This window comes from Rhamphochromis sp. 'chilingali' (genome assembly GCF_963969265.1).
Source record: "Rhamphochromis sp. 'chilingali' genome assembly, chromosome: 21".
NCBI lineage: Eukaryota > Metazoa > Chordata > Actinopteri > Cichliformes > Cichlidae > Rhamphochromis > Rhamphochromis sp. 'chilingali'.
In genome coordinates, this window is record NC_137949.1 from 9351685 (window position 1) to 9378997 (window position 27313).

Below are 27313 nucleotides of genomic sequence, written 5' to 3' on the forward strand. Positions count from 1 at the left end.
CGCTAATTAGCGCTAGCTAACCGCTAACGTTAGCTTGTTAGCTTGTTTCGTTCTGCTTTGCTTTGCATAGTAACAGGTCATAGCATCTTCTAATTGTAAGAATGTTTGCTTATATTAGCTCACATGGGATATTTTGTGTTTGTTTACAGTTTTACCATTCATCCATTCATGTATTTCGACAAAGCCATGCTATGCATCCAATCAAATAAATCCACCAGAAAGGAACAACGGTGTGGTTTTTCTACATGGGATGATGGTTGTCTGTCTGCCTAGTTAAGTGCGAGGGCAGAACAGTAAAAAGACTGGCGAAACGGCTACTTCAGGAGGCAGTCTTCCAGACATCTGACCCAGACGCCACTATGCTGTCAGCAGAGGAGGAGCAGCTGGAGGTACGGTCCACCTGCTCTGGATCTACATCCAGATCCCGCAGCTCACTCGCCAAAGCAGCAGTCGAAGCACGGGCAAAGGCCGAAGCAGCACGCGCCAGAGCAGAGTTTACACGACGGGAGATTGAGGTGAAAATGAGGCAAGCAGAGTTAAGTGCTACATTAGAAGCACTAAAAGAAGAAAAGGAAGCAGAAGCTGCGCTCGCTGAAGCCAATGTATTTGAAGCAGCAATAGCAGAGGAGGTAAGCGGGGAAATGTGGTCATCTCGTGTGTCAGAAAAACAATATGGGGAATCACGACAGGGTCAAGAGAACTCACAACCAGCGCTGAACTCTCACGCTCTACTCCAGCTTCCAGCTTCAACCCAGTCATACAGACTACAGAGTTATCTTGGATATTCTTCACCAGAGCATCGCAGAGAAGACTTGCCGGACCCCAAACACTTTACGCCGATAAAACAATGTGACATCAGTCCAATCCCCGATCCAGCCACTTCACCTCAATATGTCCCACAGGTAAATCAACAGGACATCAAATATGAGATTGGCAGCCATCTGACACCAGCTGCTGATACCCAAGAAAAATGTGGCCAAAGGTATGTAAGTACCACACCGCAACCTATGAGCTTTTCCCCTTACACTCCACCTTTCCAGCCAACGCAAATCAACAACGGGAACAGTGACTTTGCTAATCTCGCTAAGTTTCTGGCAAAAAGAGAATTGGTGGCAGACGGTCTGACAAAGTTTACGGACAGAGCAGAGGACTACTGGGCATGGAGAGCTTCTTTCTGTAACGCTATTGAAGGGTTAAGCTTAAAGCCTAGCGAACAGTTAGATTTGCTCACCCGGTGGCTTGGAGAAGAGTCGTCTAAGCATGCCAAACGTATACGCTCTGTCCATCTCAACAATCCAGCAGAGGGCCTACGTCGAGTTTGGACACGGCTACAAGAATGTTATGGCACCCCAGAGGCTATTGAGAAGTCGCTCCTTGACAGACTTGAACGCTTTCCTAGAGTGTCAAACAAAGACCCCCAGAATCTCAGAGAACTTGGCGACCTACTTTCTGAAATTGATGCAGCCAAATCAGACGGCTCTTTACCTGGGCTAGTGTATTTGGACACATCACGTGGCATTGCCCCGATAGTTGATAAGTTGCCAACAAATCTTCAAGACAGGTGGATGTCAGAGGGGACTAAATACAAGCAGAGACATGATGTATATTTCCCTCCATTCTCATTCTTCTGTCGCTTCATACAAGATGAAGCGAAAATGAGAAACGACCCCAGTTTTAAGTCTACTGTATCAGGTCCCACATCCTATCCAACAACTCACGACAACCACTACACAAGATTTGCCAAGTCAAGACCGCCTGTTGCCGTCCACAAAACAGAGGTAAACAAAACTCACAAACCAAACTTAGGCAGCACGAGTGAGTTCACAAACAAACTGTGTCCCATCCACAAGAAACCGCACCCGTTAAAGAAGTGTAGAGGTTTCAGGGAAAAGACACTAGATGAGCGTAAGGCATACCTCAGGGAACACAACATCTGTTTTAGGTGCTGCAATTCCTCAGCTCACCAAGCTAAAGACTGTAAGGAAGAGATTACTTGCCTAGAGTGCAACAGCAACAAACACGTTGCAGCGCTGCATGCAGGTCCAGCTCCATGGACACAAAACACAAAAGCTCAAAACATTGCCCCAGACCAGGACAGGGAGGAGCATGGCGGGGAGAGTAGCCTAGACTTGGAGACTAGCTCAGCATGCACTCAAGTTTGTGGGGACTTAGGTGGGGGGCGTTCCTGCTCCAAAATATGTCAAGCCTACATTTATCCAAAGGGGCATCCAGACAAAAAGGTCAAGGTTTACGCTATCATAGATGACCAGAGCAATAGGTCATTAGCGAAGTCAAATCTTTTCGACACCTTTGGCATCCCAATGAGCAACCTAGCGCCATACACACTTAAGACATGTACAGGGGTTTCCACTACAAATGGCCGCTTAGCTGAGAACCTCTTTATACAGTCTGTTGATGGCCAGTTCAGCTCTCCTCTGCCTTCTTTGCTCGAGTGTGACTCACTCCCAGACAACAAGAATGAAATACCAACGCAAGAGATTGCCCTAGCCCATCAACACCTCAAACACCTAGCAGATCATATGCAGCCCCTAGACCCTGAGGCTGACATTATGTTGCTGTTAGGCCGAGACATAATACAAGTGCACAAAGTGTATGAACGAGTGAATGGACCAGTCAATGCTCCATTTGCCCAGAGACTTGCACTTGGGTGGGTTATTGTAGGTGATGTATGCCTAGGAGGAGCCCATAAGCCAGCCATCATAGGCACATACAGAACGAGTGTTCTAGAGAACGGGCGTCCAAGTCTCCTAACACCCTGTCAAAACAGCTTTCATGTCAAAGAGCAGTCACACAACAAATCCTGGAACACTCACAGTTCATGTCAAATAGGGAAACACATATTCCAGCAAAGTGAAAAGGACGAAGAGCTAGCCCCTTCCTTTGAGGACCAAGCCTTTCTGGAAATTATGGAAAGAGACTTTTACCAAGACGATGCAAATAGCTGGACAGCTCCACTTCCTTTCCGTACACCGAGAACCCACCTCCCAAACAACAGAAATCAAGCACTCAGCCGCTTAGAGTCGTTGCGCCGCACATTAAATAAACGCCCTGAGATGGAGAGACATTTTATGGATTTTATGCAGGGGTTGTTTGACAGGGATCACGCCGAACCAGCACCAGCTCTCGAAGAAGGAGAAGAATGCTGGTATCTGCCCTTCTTTGGCGTTTATCACCCGCAGAAGCCCGGGAACATCAGGGTGGTATTTGACTCAAGTGCTAAGTTTCAGGGAGTGTCCTTAAATGATGTGCTGCTCAAAGGTCCAAATATGAATAACAGTCTGATTGGGGTGCTCATCCGTTTCAGAGAAGAAACGGTGGCTGTCACAGCGGACATACAACAAATGTTCCACTGCTTTCAGGTGCGAGAAGACCACAGGAACTTCCTCCGGTTCCTTTGGTACCGCAACAATGACCCAAGAGAGCCAGTTGTCGAGTACAGAATGAAAGTGCACGTGTTCGGCAACAGCCCCTCTCCAGCGGTGGCAATTTTCGGTCTGAGAAAGGCAGCACACCTGTTCGACACACAGCACTATTCTGAGGCCAAACAGTTTGTTCAAAGACATTTCTATGTCGACGATGGACTCAAATCCCTCCCTACTGAGTCAGAGGCAATTAAGCTCCTCAAAGACACACAGGAGCTGCTCGCTGCGTCCAACCTGAGGCTCCACAAAATAACTTCAAACAGCCCAAATGTCATGAAAGCATTCTCTACTGTAGACTTGGCAAGCGGGCTCAAGGACATAGATTTCAACACAGAGTTTCCTGCAATGCAGAGAAGCTTAGGAGTATGTTGGGACATTGAAGGCGACACCTTCACATTCAGAGTCTCTCAAGCCGAAAAGCCTTACACGAAAAGAGGTGTTCTGTCCACTATCAACAGCCTTTTTGACCCGCTGGGGTTTGCAGTGCCAGTGAGCATCAAGGGGAGGGCACTGTTGCGGGAGCTGACAAAAGAGACTTGTGGGTGGGATGAGACTCTTCCAGAGGGCATGTTTAAGGAGTGGTCAGAATGGAAGAATGCTCTCAAACAACTCGAGCAAATCCGTATCCCAAGGCCATACTGCTCCTTCTCCTTTCTTGGTGCGAAGCACAGAGAAATCTGTGTCTTCTGTGATGCATCAACCCAGGCTATTGCAGCCGTGGCTTACCTGAAGTTAACGAACAAAAATGGTGAGACAGAGTTTGCGTTCATATTCGGGAAAGCCAAACTTGCCCCCAAGCCCGATCTTACCATTCCCAGGCTCGAGCTGTGTGCATCGGTGTTAGCGGTGGAAGTTGGAGAACTAATCAGAGATGAAATGGACATTCAGATTAGTAACATGCGCTTCTTCTCCGACAGCAAAGTCGTTCTTGGCTATATCTACAATGAGGCAAGAAGATTTCACGTTTTCGTGAACAACCGGGTGCAACGCATCAGACGAGCAACAGTACCAACTCAGTGGGGCTATGTACCCTCGGTGCACAACCCGGCCGATCACGGATCCAGATCTCTACCTGCCGAAAAACTGTTGTCCAGCACATGGTTGAAAGGGCCGGAGTTTCCCTTAAAGCCCTTACAGAGCAACTCATCAGGTACATTCCAACTTCAAAACCCCGACTCAGACATTGAAGTTCGTCCCTTGATCACTGCCACCATTCAAACATCATACCCCTGTTTAAAGACTGCAAACTTAGAATCTTTCTCCAGCTGGCAGTCCCTTACCAGGGCAGTTGCACGTTTGGCACACATTGCACGCACCTTTAAGGTAAAGCAATCAGGCGGACAATGTAAGGGATGGCATATATGTCATGAACTCACTACCTCAGATTTTGAGCAAGCAAGAGAGACGGTTATAAAAGCAGTCCAACAAGAAAGCTTCCCAGAGGAGCTCAAACAAATAGAGTCAAGGAAGGACATCCCAAAGAAAAGCCCTCTCTTAAAGCTTTCTCCCTACCTTGACAAATCAGGCCTCCTGAGGCTTGGCGGACGCCTTCTTCATTCTGACCTTGAGTCCGCAGAAAAACACCCCTTGATTATGCCGCACAAACACCATGTAACTAACCTGTTAGTCCGCTATTACCATGAAAGGGTCAGGCACCAGGGGCGTCATCTTACAGAGGGTGCTTTAAGATCCGCAGGTTACTGGGTCTTAGGAGGTAAACGCCAGATCAGCAGCCTCATTTACTCATGCGTAGTTTGTCGCAAGCTAAGGGGAGTAACACAGTTCCAAAAAATGTCAGATCTTCCTGCAGAACGCCTTAGTGCTGAGCCTCCATTCTCTTACGTAGGCATAGATGTGTTCGGGCCATGGTCTGTTGCCTCTCGTCGTACTCGGGGCGGACTTGCCAGCAGCAAACGATGGGCAGTGATGTTCACCTGCATGAGCACAAGGGCAGTTCACCTTGAGATCATAGAGGGGATGGACACGTCTAGCTTCATTAACGCTCTCCGCAGGTTCTTTTCAGTCAGAGGACCTGCAAAGCAATTGAGATCGGATTGTGGAACTAACTTCACAGGAGCCTCCAGGGAGCTAGGGTTTGACAAAAGGATTCCTTGTGACCCACGTGTTAAATCCTTCCTAAATGATCATGGATGTAGTTGGGTCTTCAACCCTCCCTACTCTTCTCACATGGGGGGCAGTTGGGAGCGGATGATAGGAGTGGCACGTAAGATATTAGACTCCCAGCTCGCTCAACTTGGTTCCAGGCCCCTCACGCACGACGTCCTGATCACCTTCATGGCAGAGGTGGCCGCCATCATCAACGCACGGCCGCTGGTTCCAGTGTCAAGTGATCCCGATGTTCCGTGCATCCTTACTCCCGCCACACTCCTCACGCAAAAAGTTGGTGCACCTCCAACACCCTTAGGTGACTTCGGGGAGAAGGACCTCTACAGGCAACAGTGGAAAAGAGTTCAGAGTCTGGCCAACTCTTTCTGGCATCGCTGGCGTAAGGAGTACTTATCAATACTGCAATGCCGCCGCAAGTGGCATTCCACCAGACCAAACCTGCAGCAGGGGGATGTGGTCCTCCTGAAAGATCCTCTCGTGAAGAGAAATCAGTGGCCCATGGGGGTGATTGCAAAGGTTCATCCTAGTAGTGACGGACTTGTCAGGAAGGTAGAAGTCAAGGTGGTGAAAGATGGTAAAGCCAAAGTTTACTTTAGGCCAGTCACAGACGTTGTTCTTCTTGTATCAGCTGCTGTGCAACAAGTTTAGTTTGGGTACAAGTGTGACATCTTACCGATGTCAGGCGGGGAGTGTTCTGGCTCCTTAAGAGTCACCACTCATGTTATGTAGTGTTATACAAGTTCATGCAATCTTTATTCGTTTCTGGCACACTGTTCATTTTATTTTGACATTCTACCGGAAGTGCTACTTCTCATTACTTCCTGTCTAACGGGAGAGGACAGTTTGCTACTCCTGTGCCTGCCTATGCTACCTCTTAAGCCAGCACAGTCTGTAAGTTGGCAGTATTCTTGTGTTTTATGTTAGCACTAACTGCCGTGTGTTGTTTGTGATATTTTGAGAAAGCAAATTGACTCAATGATGTGCTTTATTAGTCATTAGCCTAAACGCTAATTAGCGCTAGCTAACCGCTAACGTTAGCTTGTTAGCTTGTTTCGTTCTGCTTTGCTTTGCATAGTAACAGGTCATAGCATCTTCTAATTGTAAGAATGTTTGCTTATATTAGCTCACATGGGATATTTTGTGTTTGTTTACAGTTTTACCATTCATCCATTCATGTATTTCGACAAAGCCATGCTATGCATCCAATCAAATAAATCCACCAGAAAGGAACAACGGTGTGGTTTTTCTACATGGGATGATGGTTGTCTGTCTGCCTAGTTAAGTGCGAGGGCAGAACACTAGGGCTGCACGATTTTGCATAAAATGAGAATCACGATTTTTTGGCTTAGAATTGAGATCACGATTCTCTCACGATTTTCTTTTCCAGTATAAATATTTATTGCACTTATTAACTGCACATCAACTTCGTAACAGTTGAGACCGAACATAAAAACAATAAATAAACATTAAAAACAACAAATGTCTCACGTTTTGTTGTCGCCGCTAAATGTTGTACTGCTTGAAATTCCGTCTCCACCGTTGCTCGACACTGCGTGTATAGAGCAGGTAGTGCAACAATAGAAAAATAGGACAGCACTGTGTAGCGTTTGTCTAGGGTGTTGATCATTTTCCTAAATCCCTCGTTTTGCACAGTGTTGATGGGAGCCATATCTTTGGTCAGGTGATAAGTGATAGCCTCCGTAATTTCTTTGAGTTCGACGTGTATAGGGAAGCGCTGTATAAGGTTCCCATTATTGATGTTTGGGTGGTTGACCGGGACGGATTTTCTCCTGTCACTCTCTCGTCATCCCTGACGTGCTCTCCGTTGTTTTTTCCCTGCTAATTTTAGCATCACACGGCACCGCTTCTGTATCACGTGGTATAAGGCTCTGCCCTTGTCATTTGTTGAGCAGGAAGAGTGAGCGCTTGTTTTCATGCAGAGTACGTCCCGGATCAAAATGCGGTACAGTCGTCGTCGTTTTTTGTTTTTTTTTTTGTTTTTTTGTTTTTTTTAAATCGTTGTCATTTGGAAATGAGATCGCACATAAGTATGAATCGAGATCGCGATTTTCTAACGATTAATCGTGTAGCCCTAATACTATCCCTCGCTTCCTAGCCCAGAAATAGGAGAAAACATGTTAACTTGTTATTTTCTGTTATATCGCGAGAGTGCTGTTGCCCGTGAAGTGTTGTTGTTGTTTGTATGTAAAATGGCGGAACGAATAAAGCGCTGGGAATCGGAGTACGACGTTGTGTCTTTTGAGTTAACATTGGTAGCAGAGGATGGTTTCAAATTACAAAGTACCACCAAAGCTTGATGAAGCCAGGCCATACGAGTGCTGGAAGAATGAAGTCAATATCTGGAGACAAGTTACGGAGCTGGATAAAAAGAAACAGGCACTCGCGGTGGCGCTGGGGCTCGAGGGAAGAGCCAGAGAAACGGCCATGGAGATACACGCGGAAGATTTGGACAAAGATGACTTGCAAAACTTGACGCGGTGTTTCAGAGAGAAGAGAAAGATCGCGCTTATGAAGCCTACTCGTGTTTTGACTGCATTGCAAAGAACCACAGCGTGTCCATGGCAGACTACATTATAGACTTTGAACAGCGTTATAACCGGATGAAAAAGTACAACATGACGCTGCCTGATGCTGTGCTAGCATTTAAGCTTCTAGATACAGCTTGTCTTGATGAGGAAAGTCGACAGTGTGCACGGACTTAACGTTTGCGTCTATGAAGTCTGCACTGAAACGGATTTTCGGAGGGAAAGTAACCGGAGTTTTCAGCGGAATTCAACTGAACCAAGATGCAGTTTTCCTTACGGAACAAAGAGGTCCCAAATACAAACGAAACAACGGTACTTCGTCGCGGAGTGGACAGCGACAACCACTACAAGGTACCAACCCACTTGACAAGTTTGGCAAGCGAACAAGATGTGCTATTTGTCAGAGCACTTACCACTGGGCGAAAGACTGTCCTCATCATAATGGTGACCAAGTAAAGCTAACTGAAGATGGGAAAGTGGAGGAGTGTAACATTACTTTGTACTAGAGATGGCACGATACCACTTTTTTATGTCCGATACCGATACTGATATCATAAATTTGGATATCTGCCGATACCGATATGAATCCGATATAGTGTTTTTTAATCAACAAAACTGTTTTTTTTAAATATCTTGCTGCATTTTGTATAAGTTCATACTCAAGTTTAAAACAACAACTACACTAAAGCTATTCTGTTATACCTGTATGCAAAAAAAAATATTTCATAGTTCAGCAATACTGATCAATCTAATAAACTCAAACCTACACCATCCTCCCTATTCTGGTATTTTAAAGAGTACTTAGCGTAAATATTAAGCAACCTAACTAATAGGGTTCCAACTCCCAGCAACAACAAAAATAAATAAATAAAAAATAGGGAACCACCCCTCACACTCCACCTCATGATGCTTAATCGACGTAATCAACCTTAATTTGATGCAGTGCGAAAAAAAAATGCACAGAAATCAATTATTTTTCAAGAAATATTAAATAGATTCAACATCTTTCTTCAACAAAATTGCAGACTGCACAGATGGTACCTTCCCAAAGTAAAAAGTACTATAGCTTACTAGGGTATATATATTAGACTTAATAGTCACTATATACAGTAATTGACTTCTATTCATTTTACATCAAATTAAAACTTTGGGTGTCAGATAATTATTTATTAAAAGCTAGACATTTTAAATGAGAATAAGAAAGAAAAGTATGTCTTTGTGCCCCCTTTTCCCTGTTAATGCCCTATCGGCCCCCCTGGCTAAACTTTGCTAGATCCGCCCCTGCACAGTTACCAGCGTCAGCTACGTAGAAAAAGATCCTCGAGTAGAAAGTAATATTAAATACATTCTAACAACAGCTGATCAAGCTTAAATGTGCTGCTGTTGTTCAGCCGCTGGTTTCCTCTTTCTGGTGCAAAGTGGGCCAAAAACAAACAAGAGAGACGGACTCGCGACAGAAAAGCCGATCAGCTGATCATTAAGCAGTTTCATGATTGAAGTAGCAGCAAGAAGAGGCAGTCGCTCCATATATCGTTTGTTAAGCTTAACGCAGGAATGCTTTACAAACATTCAGAGATGGACTTACACACTTGCTTTACTTCTCTCGGGAATAACTTTGTCGGAGATGAAATGCCGGGTTGCTAGCGAAGCTCCAAATGCTATCCAGACCAGGACAGGTCCCGCATGCCACAGCCGCTCTATCACGTGATGCATACTGCTCCGACGTGCTAACGTTCTGAGGCGAGTTACAGCGTGTTGCAAGTTTTGTGAGGTGCTTTCGTGATATTTAATGGATCGGATTACATTTTTTATTTTTCTCCGATATCCGATCCAGTAATTTAGGTCAGTATCGGACCGATACCGATACGTAATATCGGATCGGTCCATCTCTACTTTGTACACTAAAGCCAGACTCTGAAATCTTGCTGACTGAGGCACTGGGGTCAGCCATTATTGATACTGCATGTACACGTACAGTTTGTGGTCAGAAGTGGCTAGATAGTTACATGCGTGACCTGCCCGCGAAGTGTTGTTGCTGTTTGTATGTAAAATGGCGGAACGAATAAAGCGCTGGGAATGAGAGTACGACGTCGTGTCTTTTGAGTTAACAAAACAGTTCAAAAGAAAAGGCAGCTCACCCCTTCAGCAGCTCACCCCTTCAGCAGCTCACCCCTTCAGCCTATGCATAAGTATAAACTCAGTGCTTATGCATAAGCACTGAGTTTATACCCGCAGGTGGCGGCTCTCACAGAGCACGCTTACACAGATACAAAGTAACCCAAAAAGTTGGAGTCCAGGTCCGCGTCTGCTGTCAAAGCTGCTCGCTTGCTTCTCTCTCCCTCCTGGCAGCTGTCAGAGCGGGTTTTTGAACGCAGTCACCACGGTCCAATCAGCAGCTCTCTGCTCTTCATTAGGGGAAGGACCTGCAGAGAGACACAGTAAAGAGAAACACAGCAGCTCACACAGACTTTTTATGGCCACAGGTCGTAACAATGATGATGATTGTGGTGGTCATCGTGGTTGTGATGGTGATGTGATTGTAACCGTGGTGATATCCTGTGGCTGTGACATCAGCGTGCAATGCATTTGAATGTTGTTGCAGTCCTGAGGGAATTTAAACACTTTGGTAAAGGCCTTATTTTCTCTCCATGAGCTCCACGCTCATTGAGTGGTAAAAGTCACAGGTGAAACCCGTCTGTGATTCTGTTTAATGCCTGCAACTGGAGGCGGAGTTTCAGGCGTCTGTCTCGCCTGCTTCCTCTCACCTGTTTCCTGATTTTCTGACACCAGAATCTTACATAACCGTGACGACCAATCAGAGCTGCTCTGACAGCTGCGGCCTAAGGTTGGCCTAAGTGCTGACCTCTGACCTCTGTGACCCCTAAGGCTTCTGTCCTAAAACGTCTGCAGGCAGCATTCAGGGCTGAAAAACTCCACCATCAGTCAGACAGAAGCTGAGGTGTTCAGCTCGAATGATCACGTGTTTTCAGCGTGTCAGTGGATCAATATATGAGGAAACTGTAAAAACATGATTCTACACTTCGGACTGCTGAAAGAGCCGAGTGCCCACAGCTCAGCTCATTGATTAGGATCAATTGCTGAATGACTGATTATAGATATGAGTTAAAATGTGCGTTTGCAGATTGGTCCGATCAGTAACTGCAGATTAACTCTGTCCCTGTCTGCGTGCAGTGGAAACGCCTGGAACAAGAGAGAGAGCAGCAGGCAAGCGAGGTAAACACACACACACACACACACACACCTGGTCAATATTTGGATGTTTGCCTACAATAACACTATTTTTAACACTTCAGTACCATTACCTCTTAAAGTATTCTTTCTTCTAGCTCCTTTCACACTAAAAGTGACAAAGTGTGAAGCAAGGAAAGACACATCATCAAAGTTTATCAGTCAGAATAAACTAGATCATTGATTTTTTTAAATTTAATCAAAGAAATTACATTTTTAAGTTGAGCAGTTATTGATTTTTTAGGAGGTCCTTTACAAACATGGAAACGTTGGGTTTTAGTTTCATTGATTAAAGTTTGTTGTTTGTTGATGCGAGGTTTCTGTTTCAGTCGAGTCTCGGTAGAATCTGTTTCTGCTGCTCTGCCTGCGTCTGTTTTCTTCTTCTGATTAAATTTTGTTATTAATGTAGCGCCATCGTTTTTCCTGCTGAAGCCTGTTAATTAGGCTGAGGGCTCTGTGGGGATTAGAGCCTGGAGAGCTTTTTAATTTCACACACAAACTCAGCAGCTGCCGGCAAATTAACGCCAGGCGGCCAGAGAGCCGCCGCAGCCGACACCAGAAACCAGACGTTACAACGCACGCAAAACGTTTCCACGCAGACGTACACGTTAACACAGCATTCACAGCCGTCCTCTGCACACTTGACCTCTGGGCTTCCATCCGTGAACCTGGATCGACTCAGCGGAGACCTTCGATAAATCCAGGCCGCTTTCCATCTCTCTGATTGATTATCGATTACTGATCTTTGACGGCTCCGTCTGTCAGGTCTGTGCAGTCAAAAAAGTAAAACCAATATCAGTGATCCTGAAGTACTTGAGTAAAGTACTCTGTTACTCCCACAGTCAGTACAGTTACAGTGTGGATGTTGAAGGTCAATGGAAGAGGAGGAGCGTTTCATTTACTCCTCGCCGCGCTCCTCCTTCTGATAATTAAAGTTTCCTCTCGTCCTCACCTCCACATCCTGAGCCCCCCCCCCCCCTCCACACACACACACACACACACACACACACACACACACACACACACACACACACTCCTCATGTTAAAGGTCAAAGTAGTTCCTTTCATATACCCCCCTCCCCCCCTCCTCCTCCTCACCCCGTGCCTCTGTCACCTCCACCTCCACCTCCTGTCCTGTTGCTCCTCCATGCTAATTAAAGACAGCTCCCCTCTTTGGTGGTAAAGGTTCGGGCGGGCTCCTTTTATTACCTCCTCCCCCGTCCTCCCTCTTCGGTTGACCTTAACTCGTCGTGTTAAAGGTCAGCGCGGCGTCGTTCCCGCCTGCTCCTCACATCATTTGGAAATTATTCTGATTAATAAGTCGGGCAGCTCTTTTGAAGCGTCTCCTCCGGCCCGGCTGGAGAAGACACATATTGACTCTCCGGGTTTGGTTCCTCTTTTGATGTCTCGCTTTAAACTCCCAGACCTCGAGGGCTTCGATTAGCATAGGGGAGTAGGTCGGGATCAGGCTGCGGCTGACTTCCACACAGTCTGACCAAAGACACAGCCCGACGCAAAAGCGCGATGCAGCGGCCCGCCGCTGGTGGCCCGCCGCAGTTGTCCACAAATTCAGTTCCCTGTGCAGAGTCGCAGAGGAGGAGGACAAGAGGGGAGGAAGATACAGGAGGAGTGGTCAGCTGTTTGAAAGGAATAAAATAACAAAAAGTAATAAACTTTATTTAAAACATGTTTGTAAAACAAAACGCTTCACACGGTCTTTATAGGGATTAAAATCAGAGTGCGAGCTCCGCCCCCTCCGAACTCCCATGAAGGAAATTCATTAATCATGATGTCGGCTCCTCTAAAGAAATACAACATTCACTCGTAAAATACAGAACAAGTACAACGAATAATAAATAAAAAGTACATCTCTCCATCCATTCTCTTCTCCTTATCCTTCTCACAGTGACGGGGGTGGAGCCTATCGCGGCTACCATAGGGCGCGGGGCAGGGCACACCTGGATTGGTCTCCAGTCTGTCACAGGGCCAGCACAGGGACAGAGACAACCATTCACTAACTGCACGTGTGTGGATTGTGGGAGGAAGCTGGCGAGAACATGCAGCATAAAAGGCCCCGCCCACACGGTGGATTCGGACCCAGGGCCTTCTGTGCCACCGTGCTGCCTTTTATATTCATTCATGCCCATTAAAAATGGCTCCACTCAGTCCAGCACATCCTTGCATCCTCTCAGCAGACTTGCTGACTTCACCACGATGGCATCACCCATGTCCTTCTGGCAGCTGCAGCGCTCCGGCGGCGTCTGCGTTCTGCTCACTGATGACTCGTCAGAAACTTCAACCTCGGTGGAAACCATGGTGACGTTAAGTACAGTTCACAAGGACTCTGGACTCTGTGACGGTGACATGTATAAACTACAACACCCAGAATATGGACTACAAAACACTGCTGCTGCTTTACTGCCGCCTGGCCTCACTGTGGGCTCAGCAGGTCATAAAAACAGGAAGTATGACATCATTACAAAGACAGGCAGAGCTTTTAAAATAAAAACAGCCTTTTCTTCTTCTGTGGTCCTGCTGCAGCGCAGCCCAGAGGAACTCCCCCCTCCTCGTTTAAGGTTTAATCCACGACCGTAACCTAAACTGGACGATACAGACTCTGAAACACGCTGTGATTGGTCATGATGTCACTTCCTGTGTTGTTGCCTTTGCCATGCAGATTAAAACGCGTCCTCTCTCTCTCTCGTTGCCTCGCCGGCGCCTTACTAACGCATCTAATCCTCATCATTACCGTTAATTTACGGTGCTCGACAAACGCAGAAATCCCCTCTGATTCCCACAATGCACCTGTAAACCCCTCCTCATTACGCGCAGTGTTGACACGCGTTAGAGTTAATTAGTCCATTAGTTAATTAATCCTTTATTTGAACAGGAAGTAGCGCTGAGAGCCATGGCTTGATCTCTTCGTGAGCACGAGCAGTTAAAACACAAACACATGGTTAGGTCGGCCAATCAGAGCGCGGCTCCCAGAAGCCTCGGGTGGATTGATGTAACGTGCCTCTCTGCTGCTGGTGTTGACTGAAATCAGCTGATTACCTGTAACTGACGCGTGTTTCATCCACTCAGGAGCTGCAGAAGGTGCAGATGGAGAGGGACGGTGCTCTGGAGGACCGGCGGCGGCTGGGAGCGGAGGTTCGGGCCCTACGAGCCAATCACAGGTCAGCACACACGAGTCTGAACTTAAAGATGTTCATCCACAGGAATGTGGAGAAATCTGTGGTTTCGGTCCAAACAAGGACCCAGATCTCAGAGACACCAAATAGCTGATTTAAGGTGTCAGTTAAAATATGTCAGAGCTTTGATTTAAATCTGTGGTTTTATTGTGAAAGTCCCTTATCACTTCCTGCTGTGGATTTATCAGTGAGTAATATTAGGAGCGGCTGATTTCAGCTGGGTTATGTCCTTTCAGTTAGTGAAATCATAAAAAATAATAATATTTTCCATGATTTCATCATTAGTGGCAGGACTTCTGTGAGCAGTTTTGTAGGAATGGGATCTAAAAGACACGTTGATGGTTTGGAGGAAGTAATTATTGAAGTTAACTCAGAAAGATCGATTGGAGAAAAAGAGTCTAACTTAATAACATCAATGGTACTGAAAGTAGCTGTAGATAATATTACATCTGTGGGATGATTTTGAGTCATTTTTTCTCTAATTGTTAACATTTTACTTGTGAAGAAGTTCATGAAGTCATTACTAGTTTTCACCTGCAGCCCATCTCATCCCAAACCATCTCACCATCAATCACCATTGAGTTTAGGTAAGGTGACTGTGGAGCCCAGGCCACCTGGCACAGCACTCCATCATTCGGTCAAGCAGCCCTTACACAAGGTGTGTTTGGGGTCATTGTCCTGTTGGAAAATAAATGATGGGATGTAAGGTTGGGCGATTGGGCGAATATATCCACTGAGGCTGAGCCTTTCACCAATCAGTTTTACTAGAGAGATTTATTTATTTATTTATTTGTCCATGAGTACGTTTGCTGATAATGTTGGTTGAGGCTAAGAGAAGCAGTCAACGGAAAAATAATAGCACTGTTTTAATGGCACCCTCTTCCAGCGGCAAGCAAATGCACCCTCCTCAAAGTGCGCCCAAATGCAGCGATTCATTTACTCAAACTCATAACAGAAAGAAAGAAAGGCAGTAGCCTATGTTCAGAAAAATCCAAAAACCTTATTTAAAAAACCTACAATGGCGGGAGGGAAACAAAGAGAAACTGGCTTCTTTTTTCCACTATAACCGTGTTTATCTGTCTTACACAGTTGACCCAACAACAAATGCAAAATTAAACCAAAAGTAAGCTGAAAATCAAAGTCTCTTCCAGTGAGCATTAAAAAAGTTAAGTGTTTTGTGCAATTTGGCGCATCTCAAATAAATTAACAGATAAATAAATAATCCAAAAAGTAGCTATGTTATGAAACAAACAAGAAAAGTAGGTAAAATATTCCCTCCAAACAAAACTTATAAATTCTAAACGCACAAATCAGTCCATGCATGATTACATTGCTCCGCCCATCAAAAAGTCTGCTCCTGTGCGAATATATCACCTGTTGTTGGCGATTGGACTGATGGTTGTTGGTTGGAAAATTTCTACATATCACCCAACCTTAATGGGATGGCATGTCGCTGCAGGATGCTGTGGTAGCCATGCTGGTTCCGTGTGCCTTCAATTTTGAATGAATCCCCACCAGTGTCACCAGTAAAAGACCCCCACACCATCACACCTCCTCCTCCATGCTTCACAGTGGGAACCATGTAGAGACCGTCCATTCACCTTTTCTGTGTCGCACAAAGACATGGCAGGTGGAATCAAAGATCTCAAATTTGGACTGATCAGACCAAAGCACAGATGGTCTAACGTCCATTTCTTGTGTTTCTTGGCCCAAACAAATCTCTTCTTGTTGCTTTTCCTTAGTCGTGGTTTCTCAGCAGCTATTTGACCATAAAGGCCTGATTCACACAGTCTGCTCTGAACAGTTGATGTAGAGATGTGTCTGCTACTGGAGCTCTGTGTGGCATTTATCTGGACTCTGCTCCGAGGTGCTGTCAACTTGGGATTTCTGAGGTTGGTGACTCGGATGAATGTATCCTCAGCAGCAGAGGGGTCTCTTGGTCTTCCTTTCCTGGGGCATCCTCAGGTGAGCCAGTGTCATCGTAGCACCTGGTTTTGAGACTGCACTTGGGGACACATTCAAAGTTTTAGCATTTCCACGGACTGACTGACCTTCAGTTCAGTAATGATGGAGTGTCGTTTCTCTTTACTTAGGGGGAAATCCAGGTGAACACTCTTGTCTCTCTCCAAACAATCCAAACACGAATCCACTCGAACACTCGTCACTTAGGGAACACCGGGGAAAACAGTCCAGAGGGTCTGCACACAAAGAAACGCTCGTTAGATTCCAAACACACAACTACATGGAAAAACACTTGCTAGACGCTCAACTTTCACTGACGTGATTCTCACAACGATCCAGCGAAGAACAGCCGTTGCTTCCTGGCTTGAATGCCATCCACACTGATGAGGCACAGGTGTTTCCTCCTTCGAGGGCGTGAACCTATAATGAGAGAGAGAAACACCGGCTACATAGGACCCTACACCGCCGGGCAGAACATGTTCCCTCTAAGCCTGAAGGGAAAAAGAAGGAACACACATGTAAAGGAAGCACTCAAAATGTGTGGTTATCCTAATTGGGCTTTCATCAAATCAGCAAAGTGGCACAGAAAAGAAGATCAGACACCAGCGAGGGAGGATAAAAAGGACAGACGCGACAACATTGTCAGCCCCTATGTAGCCGGTGCACAACATGAACGAAACCCAACAGAAAGCATCAGAGAGGTCAGAGGGCGCGGTTTCAGGACCGGCCCTGAGGAAGAACACTCGGGCTGAGGCCCCACTCGGCAGTCACAGCGAAGCGCTGCAGTAGCCTGAGTCAGAATAAAGATGAGCAGCGAGGCGTCCACGCTGGCCAAACTGTGAGTCTCCATAAATCATCAGGATTGATGCTGGACGCCTGCTGAGATGTCGGGGGGGGGGGGGGAAATCAGGATTTTTGTTTGATTTCAGTTTTCTTGGTGGAAATAAAAACTAATTTCCTGTGATTTTACTTCATTAAACCCTGTGTGTGTGTGTGTGTGTGTGTGTGTGTGTGTGTGTGTGTGTGTGTGTGTGTGTGTGTGTGTGTGTGTGTGTGGGGTCTCAGGTATTACAGCCTCAAAGTGGGGACGTTTTGTTCCTCTCACGGGCTCGGAGCTGGTCTCAGTACTGGTCCTGAGCAGTCTGAAGGCTCACAGCTGGATTTCTGAGCCCGGCAGGCTGACAGATGTGTGTCAGATGGTTTTTCATCAGTGTGTTGGTCCACGGGATTAGCAGGACGTCAGAAGAAGATTGACCTTTGACGTGTTGGTCACATTCTGTGTTTGCTGTGTTACAGTTTCTGTTTATTCTCTATTATTGGTGGTTTTTCTCAGGGTCTCTGTGCTGATTTGATGCCCTCACAGGAGAGATATTTGATTATTGTTCAGTTTGCAGCCAATCAAAAAGCTGCACTTCAACCTCTGAACCAGGCATGTTCAGTCTGACGTATTAGTACCTCTGAGGAGGTGCTATAGTGTAGAAGTAAAAAAAAGCAGCTGGATTTCTTTCATGTTGTGTTGCCTGTTGTTAGCGATCCTGTCAGATCACAGGAAATGCGTCCCAGCGTGAAGACTGATTTAAAATATCCAGACAGTGATTCCTTCTGATTTCCTCAGACTGAAACGTAGTTATTTATGCTTCAAGTCTCTTAGTCCTGATCAGACGCCGCTAACCTCAGCAGTGCAGACCGGGTTAGATAAAACAGATCTCAGCAGGTCAAAGGTCAGGCCTGTGTTTGTGTACTTGGTTTCTTCGCTGATGGCCCAAACTGGAGGTGGGTTTAAAAACTCCTGAACCAATTTTAAATATAAATGCATTTTATCAGAAACGGCAGTGTGTCAGCTTAGAGCTCAAAAAACTATTTCTATTAACAAACAGCTGAAACAGTAAATGAGAGCAGGTAAACAGATTCTGCACAAAGATGTAAACGCCGAGCGGGGATTGTCACCTGACGGCACAGACGCGCTGTCCGGCTGGAAGCCGACAGCTCAGATTCAGAAGCTGCAGGTTTCATCTCTCTGACTGAACCAGCAGCAGAAGAAGATCAAACTGCGCTTCACGTTTGAGAAACATCGTCATGAATTCTTTGGCTGTTACTTCCTGCACAGCTCTCGGTCTCTGTGTCCTCAGAGACCAGTTTACCATCAGATCTGTTTTTCTTACCACACACCAGTCTGCTGTTGTGTTCAGTGCTGTCGGCCTCTGACATCTAAACTTTTACAAATGACTGCTCAGCTGTAATCACACCTCTGTAACTCTGCTTCACTTCAGCAGCATCAGGTTCACATGTTGATTCATGGTTTTATTTTAAGGTGCTATAAAAAGCCAGGCCAGGAAAATCTGCTTCATGTTTTTATCCTCAGTTACTTGGACACAAAGGCCTCTGCTGCAATGCTCACACCTCTGATCAAGTCTCACGGTGTCAGTACTGATAGATGATCAGAAGCTGAATCCAGGCGTTATAGGAATCAGCGAGGATACCCAGTAATAAGTGATATGTTGCTTGTGTGAGGTTGTACAGACTTATTTTTAAAACCTGCTGAGAGTCTAATTATTTTTTTATGTGTATAACAAAGTGAGACAGGGTGCGCTTTCTTCTGTTCCCGTCGGACGTGTTTTTGTGTTTGTGCCTTCGATGTAATATTGTGTGACGTCGGGTGTCTGCTTTGTCACCATGAAGTTGGAGAGATGTCTCTCGCTGATGTCGACGTCTGAGATTCAGGAATGGTTTCTGCAGACTCTCGGACAGGTGCAGCGGCGTCTGTGACCGCTCATCAGTGGTTGTCTTTGTGTGTTTACTCTTTAAATGTTTCAAACGGTGCTTATCACTAAGATATTCTCAGATATTAACACTGTGTGTATGCATTAGGGCTGGGCGATATGACCCAAAATTCATATCTCGATATTTTTTAGCTGGATGGCGATATAAGATATATATCTCGATTTTTTTTTTTAAAGCCATAAAGTAAGAACAAAAAGAGAGTTCTTAGTCACACTGTGTCCCAGATGTCACACGGGCACTTTTATTTACATACAGCGTAGATGTACATGAAGAAATTACTCATAAATAAATTATCAGCATTTATTAAATAATCATGGTCCATAAATAAAAGAAAACAATGTTGTTTTTGTGCATAACAAAAAGCTCACAATTGTGCAGTCAAAATGTAAACTAATAGACGCTGAGCATAATAACAAAGAGACAGATTTCAAAGCTGCACCACGTCTCTGAACAGGTGCCATTTGTGGTCCTTATACACACACAGTACGGTAATATTACGTTGAAGCACAGTACGTATCACTCCGCGAGGCTCCTCCCCGGTAGCCGTAATCCTCCGACAATCCATCAAGCGGTGCAGCTCCGTAGCTTAGCAAAGTCATAATAAAACATTTTTGACAGATTGCTGAGCGCTGTGTACCACATAAAATCGGTTCGCGGTCAGTAAGCACAACCAGAATTCATACATAAGGCGCACTGTCGATTTTTGAGAAAATGAAAGGATTTTAGGCCGTGCAGCTCCTCCGGGCTGCATGTCGTTAGCGCGGTTAGCTCGCTAACACGTTGACGCCGTCCAGCCCCACGCACGGGGCGATCCGCGGTAACTCGCTAACGGAGATTTTCCGCTTTCATCTTGTCATTGCCTGCAGGTGAAGCTATGGGGGAGGCGGAGTTGTGTTCAGTGAAGGAGAGGCGAGGCCGAGTAACGTTGCGTAGAGACAAAAGTGGACGAAAGAGAGGCAAACCTGCGGCTCCACAAGTATAATTATAACGTAACATAGACTATATCGATATAAACGATATTGTCACGTCTTATATCTCGTATGAAAATATATCGATATTTTTTAAAAAACTCGATATATCGCCCAGCCCTAGTATGCATTGTATTCCTGTTTTCCTTTCATTCAGTTTTATGGATTTATATGAGCTGTGCTGAACCACAAATTGAAGTTTTAGGACGTCCTGCTCCAACATGGAAAACGTTTCAGCAGAATTGAAGCGGTCGAGTGTGATGAAGTGAGAAAATATCAGATGCAGCACGAGGATCAGAAAACTGCTGAAGGTCCTGACGACGATGCTGTTGGTTCCTCTCTTCTGTTTTTAAAGTGTTCTGTTTCTAATTTGGTCTGAACTTTGACCTCTGACCAGTGATGGGGATAACAGCGTTACTTTTTTCAGTAACGAGTAATCTAATTACCATTCCTATCGTTACAACGCCGTTACCGTTACTAACAACAAAATGCGGTCGCGTTACTATTTTTCACCAAACAGACGGTTGAAGCTGTGTTCAGTTTATTGCAGCTTATATCAGCTGCAGGAAGTAGCTGTAAGTAATCTGGACGCTGCAGCTTTAAGCAGCTGCGCACTCCCGCGGACCGCGATCACGATCACTGTCTAGCACAACACCTGGAGCTCAGGAGGCAAAACAATCGCATGAGTGCTGCTGTTTGACTGAGGAAGAATAAAGTAGTTGTGGTAAACAATCACATGACCAAGATGACAAAGCAACAAGGTGACGTATACCAGTTTATAAACGGTGTTGATGGGCCAGTAAAACCAGAGTCGTGATAAACAATTTATACGCCTGTTTTTCCTGAATAGCTTCACGTTTACTGTCTAAGGACAGCAGCGAGACCTCTCTGCTCAAACAAAACAAAAAAAACAGCCCGTTCATGTTGGTGGAACAATGCACCATGTCAACCAATCAAAAAATGATATGGCAACATGACGTTTGTTGTTTAGGAACAGGAGGAAGATTTAGGAGTGACGGAGAGAGAGAGAGAGAGTGGAAAAAGAGAGAGCGAGATGTGAGAGATTTGTGACGTTTAGCGTGTTTGGAGTGGCACAAATAATTTGTCTTATTAAATGCAGAACAGCTGATTGTTCTGTAAACAGTTTAAGTGGTTAAAAAAAAGGGTAAAAGGTAAATGGCTGCAAATAACTTTGTTTGCAAAACTTGTGCATAGATTTTAAAACTGACAAATATTTGCATTTAAAGTTATGAAATATGATTCAATAAACATGTTTGTGGTTGTTACAGTAAAAAATAACTTTTTCTACTCAGATTTTTATGTTTTTTGTCTGATTCTAGATCAATGTTGTTAATACAGTAGTCAGAATGAAAACATGACTGTAAATTCAGACACGTGAGGTTGTGCTGAAAAGGATGAGACCAAACATGGCAAATAAACAGTTTTTAAAGGTGAAATGTGGAGGAAACATCAAAGTGGTTAAAATGGCCAATTATACCCTGGACCTCAGAGGGTTAAACATTTATTTTAAGTAACACAATAGTTACTTTTCAAGTAATTAAATACCTTTAGAATCTTGTAACTCAGTTACTTTTTTGAAGAAGAACCTAGTAACTATAATTAATTACTTTTTCAAAGTAACTTGGCCAACAGTGCCTCTGACCTGTCTGTTTACCTTTAAGTAACCTAGCACCTATCGATATCCCACCGATCGATTATTTATCAGCTGCTTCGCGCTGACGATCACAGCAGCTTTAAAGCCGTCTGAAGCTCAATAATCAATAATAATCAATAATACCTGTTGATGTGCTGCAGCTCACGTCACACTGCCGCCTCTGAATCATTTTTATTTAAGTGCTTTTTAAATAAACTGCTGGTCGACGTCTGTTTCCCTCAGTGTTTACAGTTGGATGTGTGAACGTGTGGAAGCTCACTGGTTCTTCATCACTTTTTTACCTGTTAGCCAGTTTGTTTTATTTATTTATTATAAAGAATCGTTTTCATATTTTTAAGTTTCTGAAAATATAAAATAAATATATAATAAACCCATTTTTTTCCCAGCATGCACTCTGACTGTCAGTTTAACAGGAACGTCCTCCTCTTCCCCTCTCAGATCTCAGGACTTAGCCCCGCCCTCCCAGCCCTCGTTGCAAGCTGATAGCGTCTCTCCTGAGGCCCCACCCCTGATGGATAAGCTGCAGCAGCTGATGAAGGAGAAGCAGAGCGTGGAGGCGGAGCTTCAGCGCTGCCAGGAGGCAGAGCGAGAGGCCACTGAGCAAGTGCGCAGGTCAGAGCCTTCACTTCCTGTTTGTTGCGTTCTCTGTTCTGATTGGCTGCTGCTGCTGAAGCCATGTATAATATTTTTGTATGTTCTGCTGCAATCGCCATGACAACAGAAACACTCTGATGTCACGCTAAGTCATCAATCAGCTCAGAGTCTACAGGAGAACAGAAAACGGGAGAACCCCCCCCCCCCCCCCCCACCGTGTGTGACATGCCACCACGTTGGGGGGGCACACAACATTAGGTACGTGGTCCTAATGTTGTGGCGACTGGTGTTTCGGTTCTGCTCATGAAGCTGCCGCCGTGCCGCAGACGCAGCGCGTCGTTGTGTCTGTATCAGAGTGAATCTAACAGTTCTTCAAATTAATCGAATCTGATTTTTTAAGGTTTGGGAGACGTGAACATCAGTTTTACCCATTTGGTGCATAACAGTAGCTTAATGTTAGAGCACTCCTCCTCTTCATCGCACAGTAATCACACGCTGCTGCTCAGAAGAAGAACAAAAACAGAGGAATGAAACTCGAGAGAATCTGCAGCGTAGCTTCAGCCCAGTTTCAGGTCCAGAGGGCCGATTTTACTGCAGACTGAACCGAGCTTTAAAGACCTGCAACGGCTGAGAGTCTCTGCAGACTGTGGGAGAGGATTTTTATGATGACAGGAACCAAACTCGGACCTCTGCGGTTCGGCCCGGCAAGCCTGAAGAAGTTTTTCTGCATGAAGATGTCCCTCAGCTCTGACGATGGCGAGGTCTTCTCCTCGAGCGTTCAGAGCCGTGCCCGGCTTATTTCTCATGATTTTAGAAACCGTGTCTCTAAAATCATTCGAAATGACGGGTGGAGACTCCAGTGGTGGCGTTTCATGGTGAGCTGACGGTGTCAATCACGTTTGACGCAGAGGAAAGGTTTACCTAAAGAATGTCCATCAAACAAAATAAACTTTCTTTTGTTTGATGTCGTCACAGAGAACTGTGCGGACAGCCTGCCAGTGGTGAGCTCTGAAACATGGCTTTATGTATTATTAATAATGATTACTGAACTGCCTCGCAGCTGTCAGGAAACATCAGGTGAGCTGCTGTTTGTGGCCCACAGGTGTGACGGGCAGGTACTGAACCCTCAAAGCTTGCTGGGACAGGTCGGCAAGAATGATGACGCTTTCAGGCTCCCGGCGAGTCTCCTTGTTCACATCACAAATAAAAGTTCGTAGGACCCTGAAATCCGCTGCGGTTTAAATTAGCAGCAACATCTGAGTAGCTGTTCTTCAGTCTGAGGAGATTTTATCTCTGCGCTGCTCTTCATCAACGGCAGGAGCACGTGACTCTGAGCCGAGAGCCTGAAACAGGCTGACGATCCGAGCTGATCGATCGGGAAATAACTGTGCCTGAGGGTCAGAGGTCAGACGAGGTCCTAACTCAGCCGTGAGACTCCTAGAGAGAGCCAGATGTTTGATTTCTCCTGACAGATGTTATCCAGGTGCAAACCTTGTCACCTGTTCATTGGCTCACTGATCTCTTGTGCAGGTGATCAATAAGCTGGTTCTCTGGACAGTCCGGCGAGAGCACAGTGACCGATCGGTGAAGTTGCCTCGGAAAGTCTCACAGACTCCGGGAGGCGTTCAAAGACCGGTTAAGCATGTGGGACTAAGGAGATTTGGTGTGATGATTCATATTCAGCAGACGAGGGTGTGCGAGTGTCTGCGGCGAGCCGATGAGGAGAATTAATCCGTCAGATTCCTGCTCCTGCAGGATGGCGCTCCGACGCCGGATAACGTGACTTCTTCTTCTGCTGCGGCGCGGCGGCTCATCAGTTGAAGATGAAGGGATGAGATTCATGATGAAAACAGCTTAAGTCGTCCGTCTGCGTCCCGCACTGTCCTCCTGGGCTCAAACCCGTGGCTTTCCGCTCTAATTTGGCTGCCAGCGGGGGGGCGCATGGCGCTGAAGAGCCTCCCAAGTTTCTGAACAGCGGAGAGGAATATTTGCTCTGGGTGGGGGTGGGGGGTATTACAGAGGGAAGTTTAATTTGATTTAGAGAGAGTGAGAGTGAGCGAGCATCGCCGACTGCTGGAAAGTCATTCAGGTCGCTCCCCCCCCACACACACATTTCATCTTCCTCTCACTTTCCTCATCATTTCCTCCCGTTAGTCAGAGAACTGAGGTCACAGCATCAGAGCAGTGGCCACAGAGGATCACCGCCATCATCATCACCGAGCTCTTACAAACCTCGTCAGAACATCAGAGTTCAGCGTCACTAACGGGAAATCTTTCTCCTCAGGTTGGAGCGTCTGGTCGAGGTGCTGAGGAAGAAAGTTGGAACAGGAAGTGTCCGCGCTGTCATCTGAGCGGCCGGATGTCCTGATCAGTGAAGACAGCAGCAGCTCAGTGACGATGATGATGTTTCCTTCTCGTCGTCTTAGCTTCGGCTCTAAAACCCAAAAAAGCTTCAAACTTTCCGGAATCATGAATGAAATTTTTCTCTCAATCAAACGTTTTTGTTGTTCTGACATTTTAAAATCAATCAAATGTTTTTTGTTGTTTAATAAAACAGTGATGCCGTGACTTCTGTTTCCTGATGGTTTATTGGTCGATTGGTTGATTGTGGAGTTTCAGAGAGCCCCGCCCCTCCCCCAGGGTCTTTAATTGGAGATCAGTGTCTTTTAGTTCTTGTGTTGATTTAAGGTTCTTCTTAAATTCGCCTGTTTTAAACTGAATCTCTGCTCGGTTTCATTTCTGAGGATCACCGTGACAACCGCGATGAAGCCGCTCTGACTTCGTGTTCCCAAAACTTCTAATTAAAATTTAACTTTGACAAGTTTCCTGGCTCAGTCACATGGCGCCCTGAGCACGCTCTTCTTCTTCTGTCACGCCATCAAGGTTCAAGGTTCTTTTTTGCCCTTTGTGCATAAACCAGCAGTCAAGGGTGAGTGCAGAGAGCTCGGCCACAGTAAGCATGTAGACACCTGCTTTACAAGAGGGGCGGCGGTTTATACACAGGAGTAATTATATCACACTACTTCAGTATTCTGAGCTCTCCTAGCCGAGGAGGCGTCCTGCTCCGCCCCGCACCATCACCCCGCCTCCACCAAACCTGGCACAGTGCAGTCGGACCAGTACCGTTCCTGGCAACCACCAAACCCAGAGTTTGATCGGTCGTCCCAGAGAGCACTGCTCTAGAGTACAGTGGCGCCGTGCTTTGCTCCGCTGTGTGCCTTGTAGGGATGGGTATCGTTTAGGTTTTATCCGATACCGGTGCCAAATCGGTACTTTTGAAACTGTGCCGGTGCTTAAAGAATGGAGAACACAAACTTTGTCCAAAAACCTCTCATGTTCAGCTGTTGTAAAAAGATAACAATGTTAGCATTTTCTGCAGCTATAGGGGATTTATGGTATCACTCTTGGCTGGAAGCAGTGCTTAAACAATGGAAAAAACACAAACTTTGTCCTAAACCTCTCATGTTTAACTGTTTTCCACTTTTTCTTTGGTCATTTTAGCCTTTTGGGCCAGGGTGAAGGGAGCATCTGCCATCAAACAAGAAGACAGCCGCATGTAGCTATGATGATGTTTGCTAGTTCACCTTACATGCATTAATGTAATAACGTGGTTAGCCTACTCAACGTAAATTACACATGAACAACATTAAGCTACTCACGCAGAGAAGAACGGCTGCTGCTGCATCATCATCCGTCATCATTTCTGCTACACTGGCAGGGCTAGGGGCCAGGACTCTCCTCTTCGTGTTTTTGGGGGATGTTGCATAACAGGCAACCCACCCGCGGTAGATGCGCTCGGTGTGAGGTCTCGCAGCAAGCTATCAAATACGGCGCATTTCTGGGCTTTTAAAAAAACCGCTATGCGTCGCCAGGTGTTTCATCGGATTCAAGGTGTTACCTCCTTTGACAGTATCACAGTATCAGCTTAAAGCACTTGTTGCAGGCTGCTGAGTTTGCATATTTTGCTGTGAAGTACAGCCAGACTTTTGACCGCTTCGCCTTGGGCATTTTTAATCTGTAGCTCTGCTCTAAAAGAAAGTACATACCTGGGCCCGCCTACTATCCTCGGAAACGTAAAATGATTGGCTAGAAGTGTATCACAGCTCAGGAAAAAAAAGCACCGAAATAAAGCACCGAAATGTGCGCTGCTTTTCGGTCTGGTTACTACTGTTTATGTCAGAACCGGTGCCATCATGGCACCGGACACCGGTACCCATCCCTAGTGCCTTGCGTTGATGTGAGGCTTGGCTGCAGCTGGTCGCCGTGGAAACCCATTCCGTGAAACTCTGCACGCTGTTTTTGAGCTAATCTGAAGGCCACGTGAAGTTTGGAGGACTGTAGCGATTAACTCTCCAGAAAGTCAAGACCTCTGAGCACCGTGATCCTCAGCCTCTGCTGACCTGCTGATTTCACGTGGCCGAGCTCGTCGTGCCTGAGCTGCTGTCGTTCCCAGTCACTTTCACTAACTGTGAAATATTTAGCAGTGAGGATACGATCCACCAGTGTAAACTCTGATTGACAGACGTGTGCAGGGATTTGTGTGCACGTGTGCGTGCTCCGATCCACACACAAACACGTGAGCAGTCTGAGCTCATGTCAAACGATTTTACAAACGTGTACGTGCAAACATGAACAAATACTGAGTTCAGGTTCATGCGTTGGATCGTTTTCACGTTCAAACACTTTCTTGTACGCACCTCACCCGGGAGGCCCTCAGGAGGCATCCTTGTCAGATGCCCGAACCACCTCAGCTGGCTCTTTTGTATGTGGAGGAGCA

The 27313-nt window shown here is 45.8% G+C and overlaps 1 protein-coding gene across 6 annotated transcripts in view; it reads left to right on the forward strand.

Moving 5' to 3' along the window:
• The window catches only part of mipol1 (mirror-image polydactyly 1), a 55163-nt gene extending 30043 nt beyond the window's left edge, over positions 1 to 25120 (forward strand). For 3 of the 6 annotated variants that reach the window (XM_080870133.1, XM_080870132.1, XM_080870134.1), the window contains 4 exons: positions 11309 to 11350; positions 14450 to 14541; positions 22381 to 22554; positions 24821 to 25119. In XM_080870133.1, the coding sequence (XP_080726259.1) occupies positions 11309 to 11350; positions 14450 to 14541; positions 22381 to 22554; positions 24821 to 24887 (375 nt within the window). In that variant the 3' untranslated portion in view covers positions 24888 to 25119. The other 3 variants (XM_080870130.1, XR_013970206.1, XM_080870131.1) reach the window with 3 other exon arrangements.
• The last annotated feature ends 2193 nt before the right edge of the window (positions 25121 to 27313 follow it).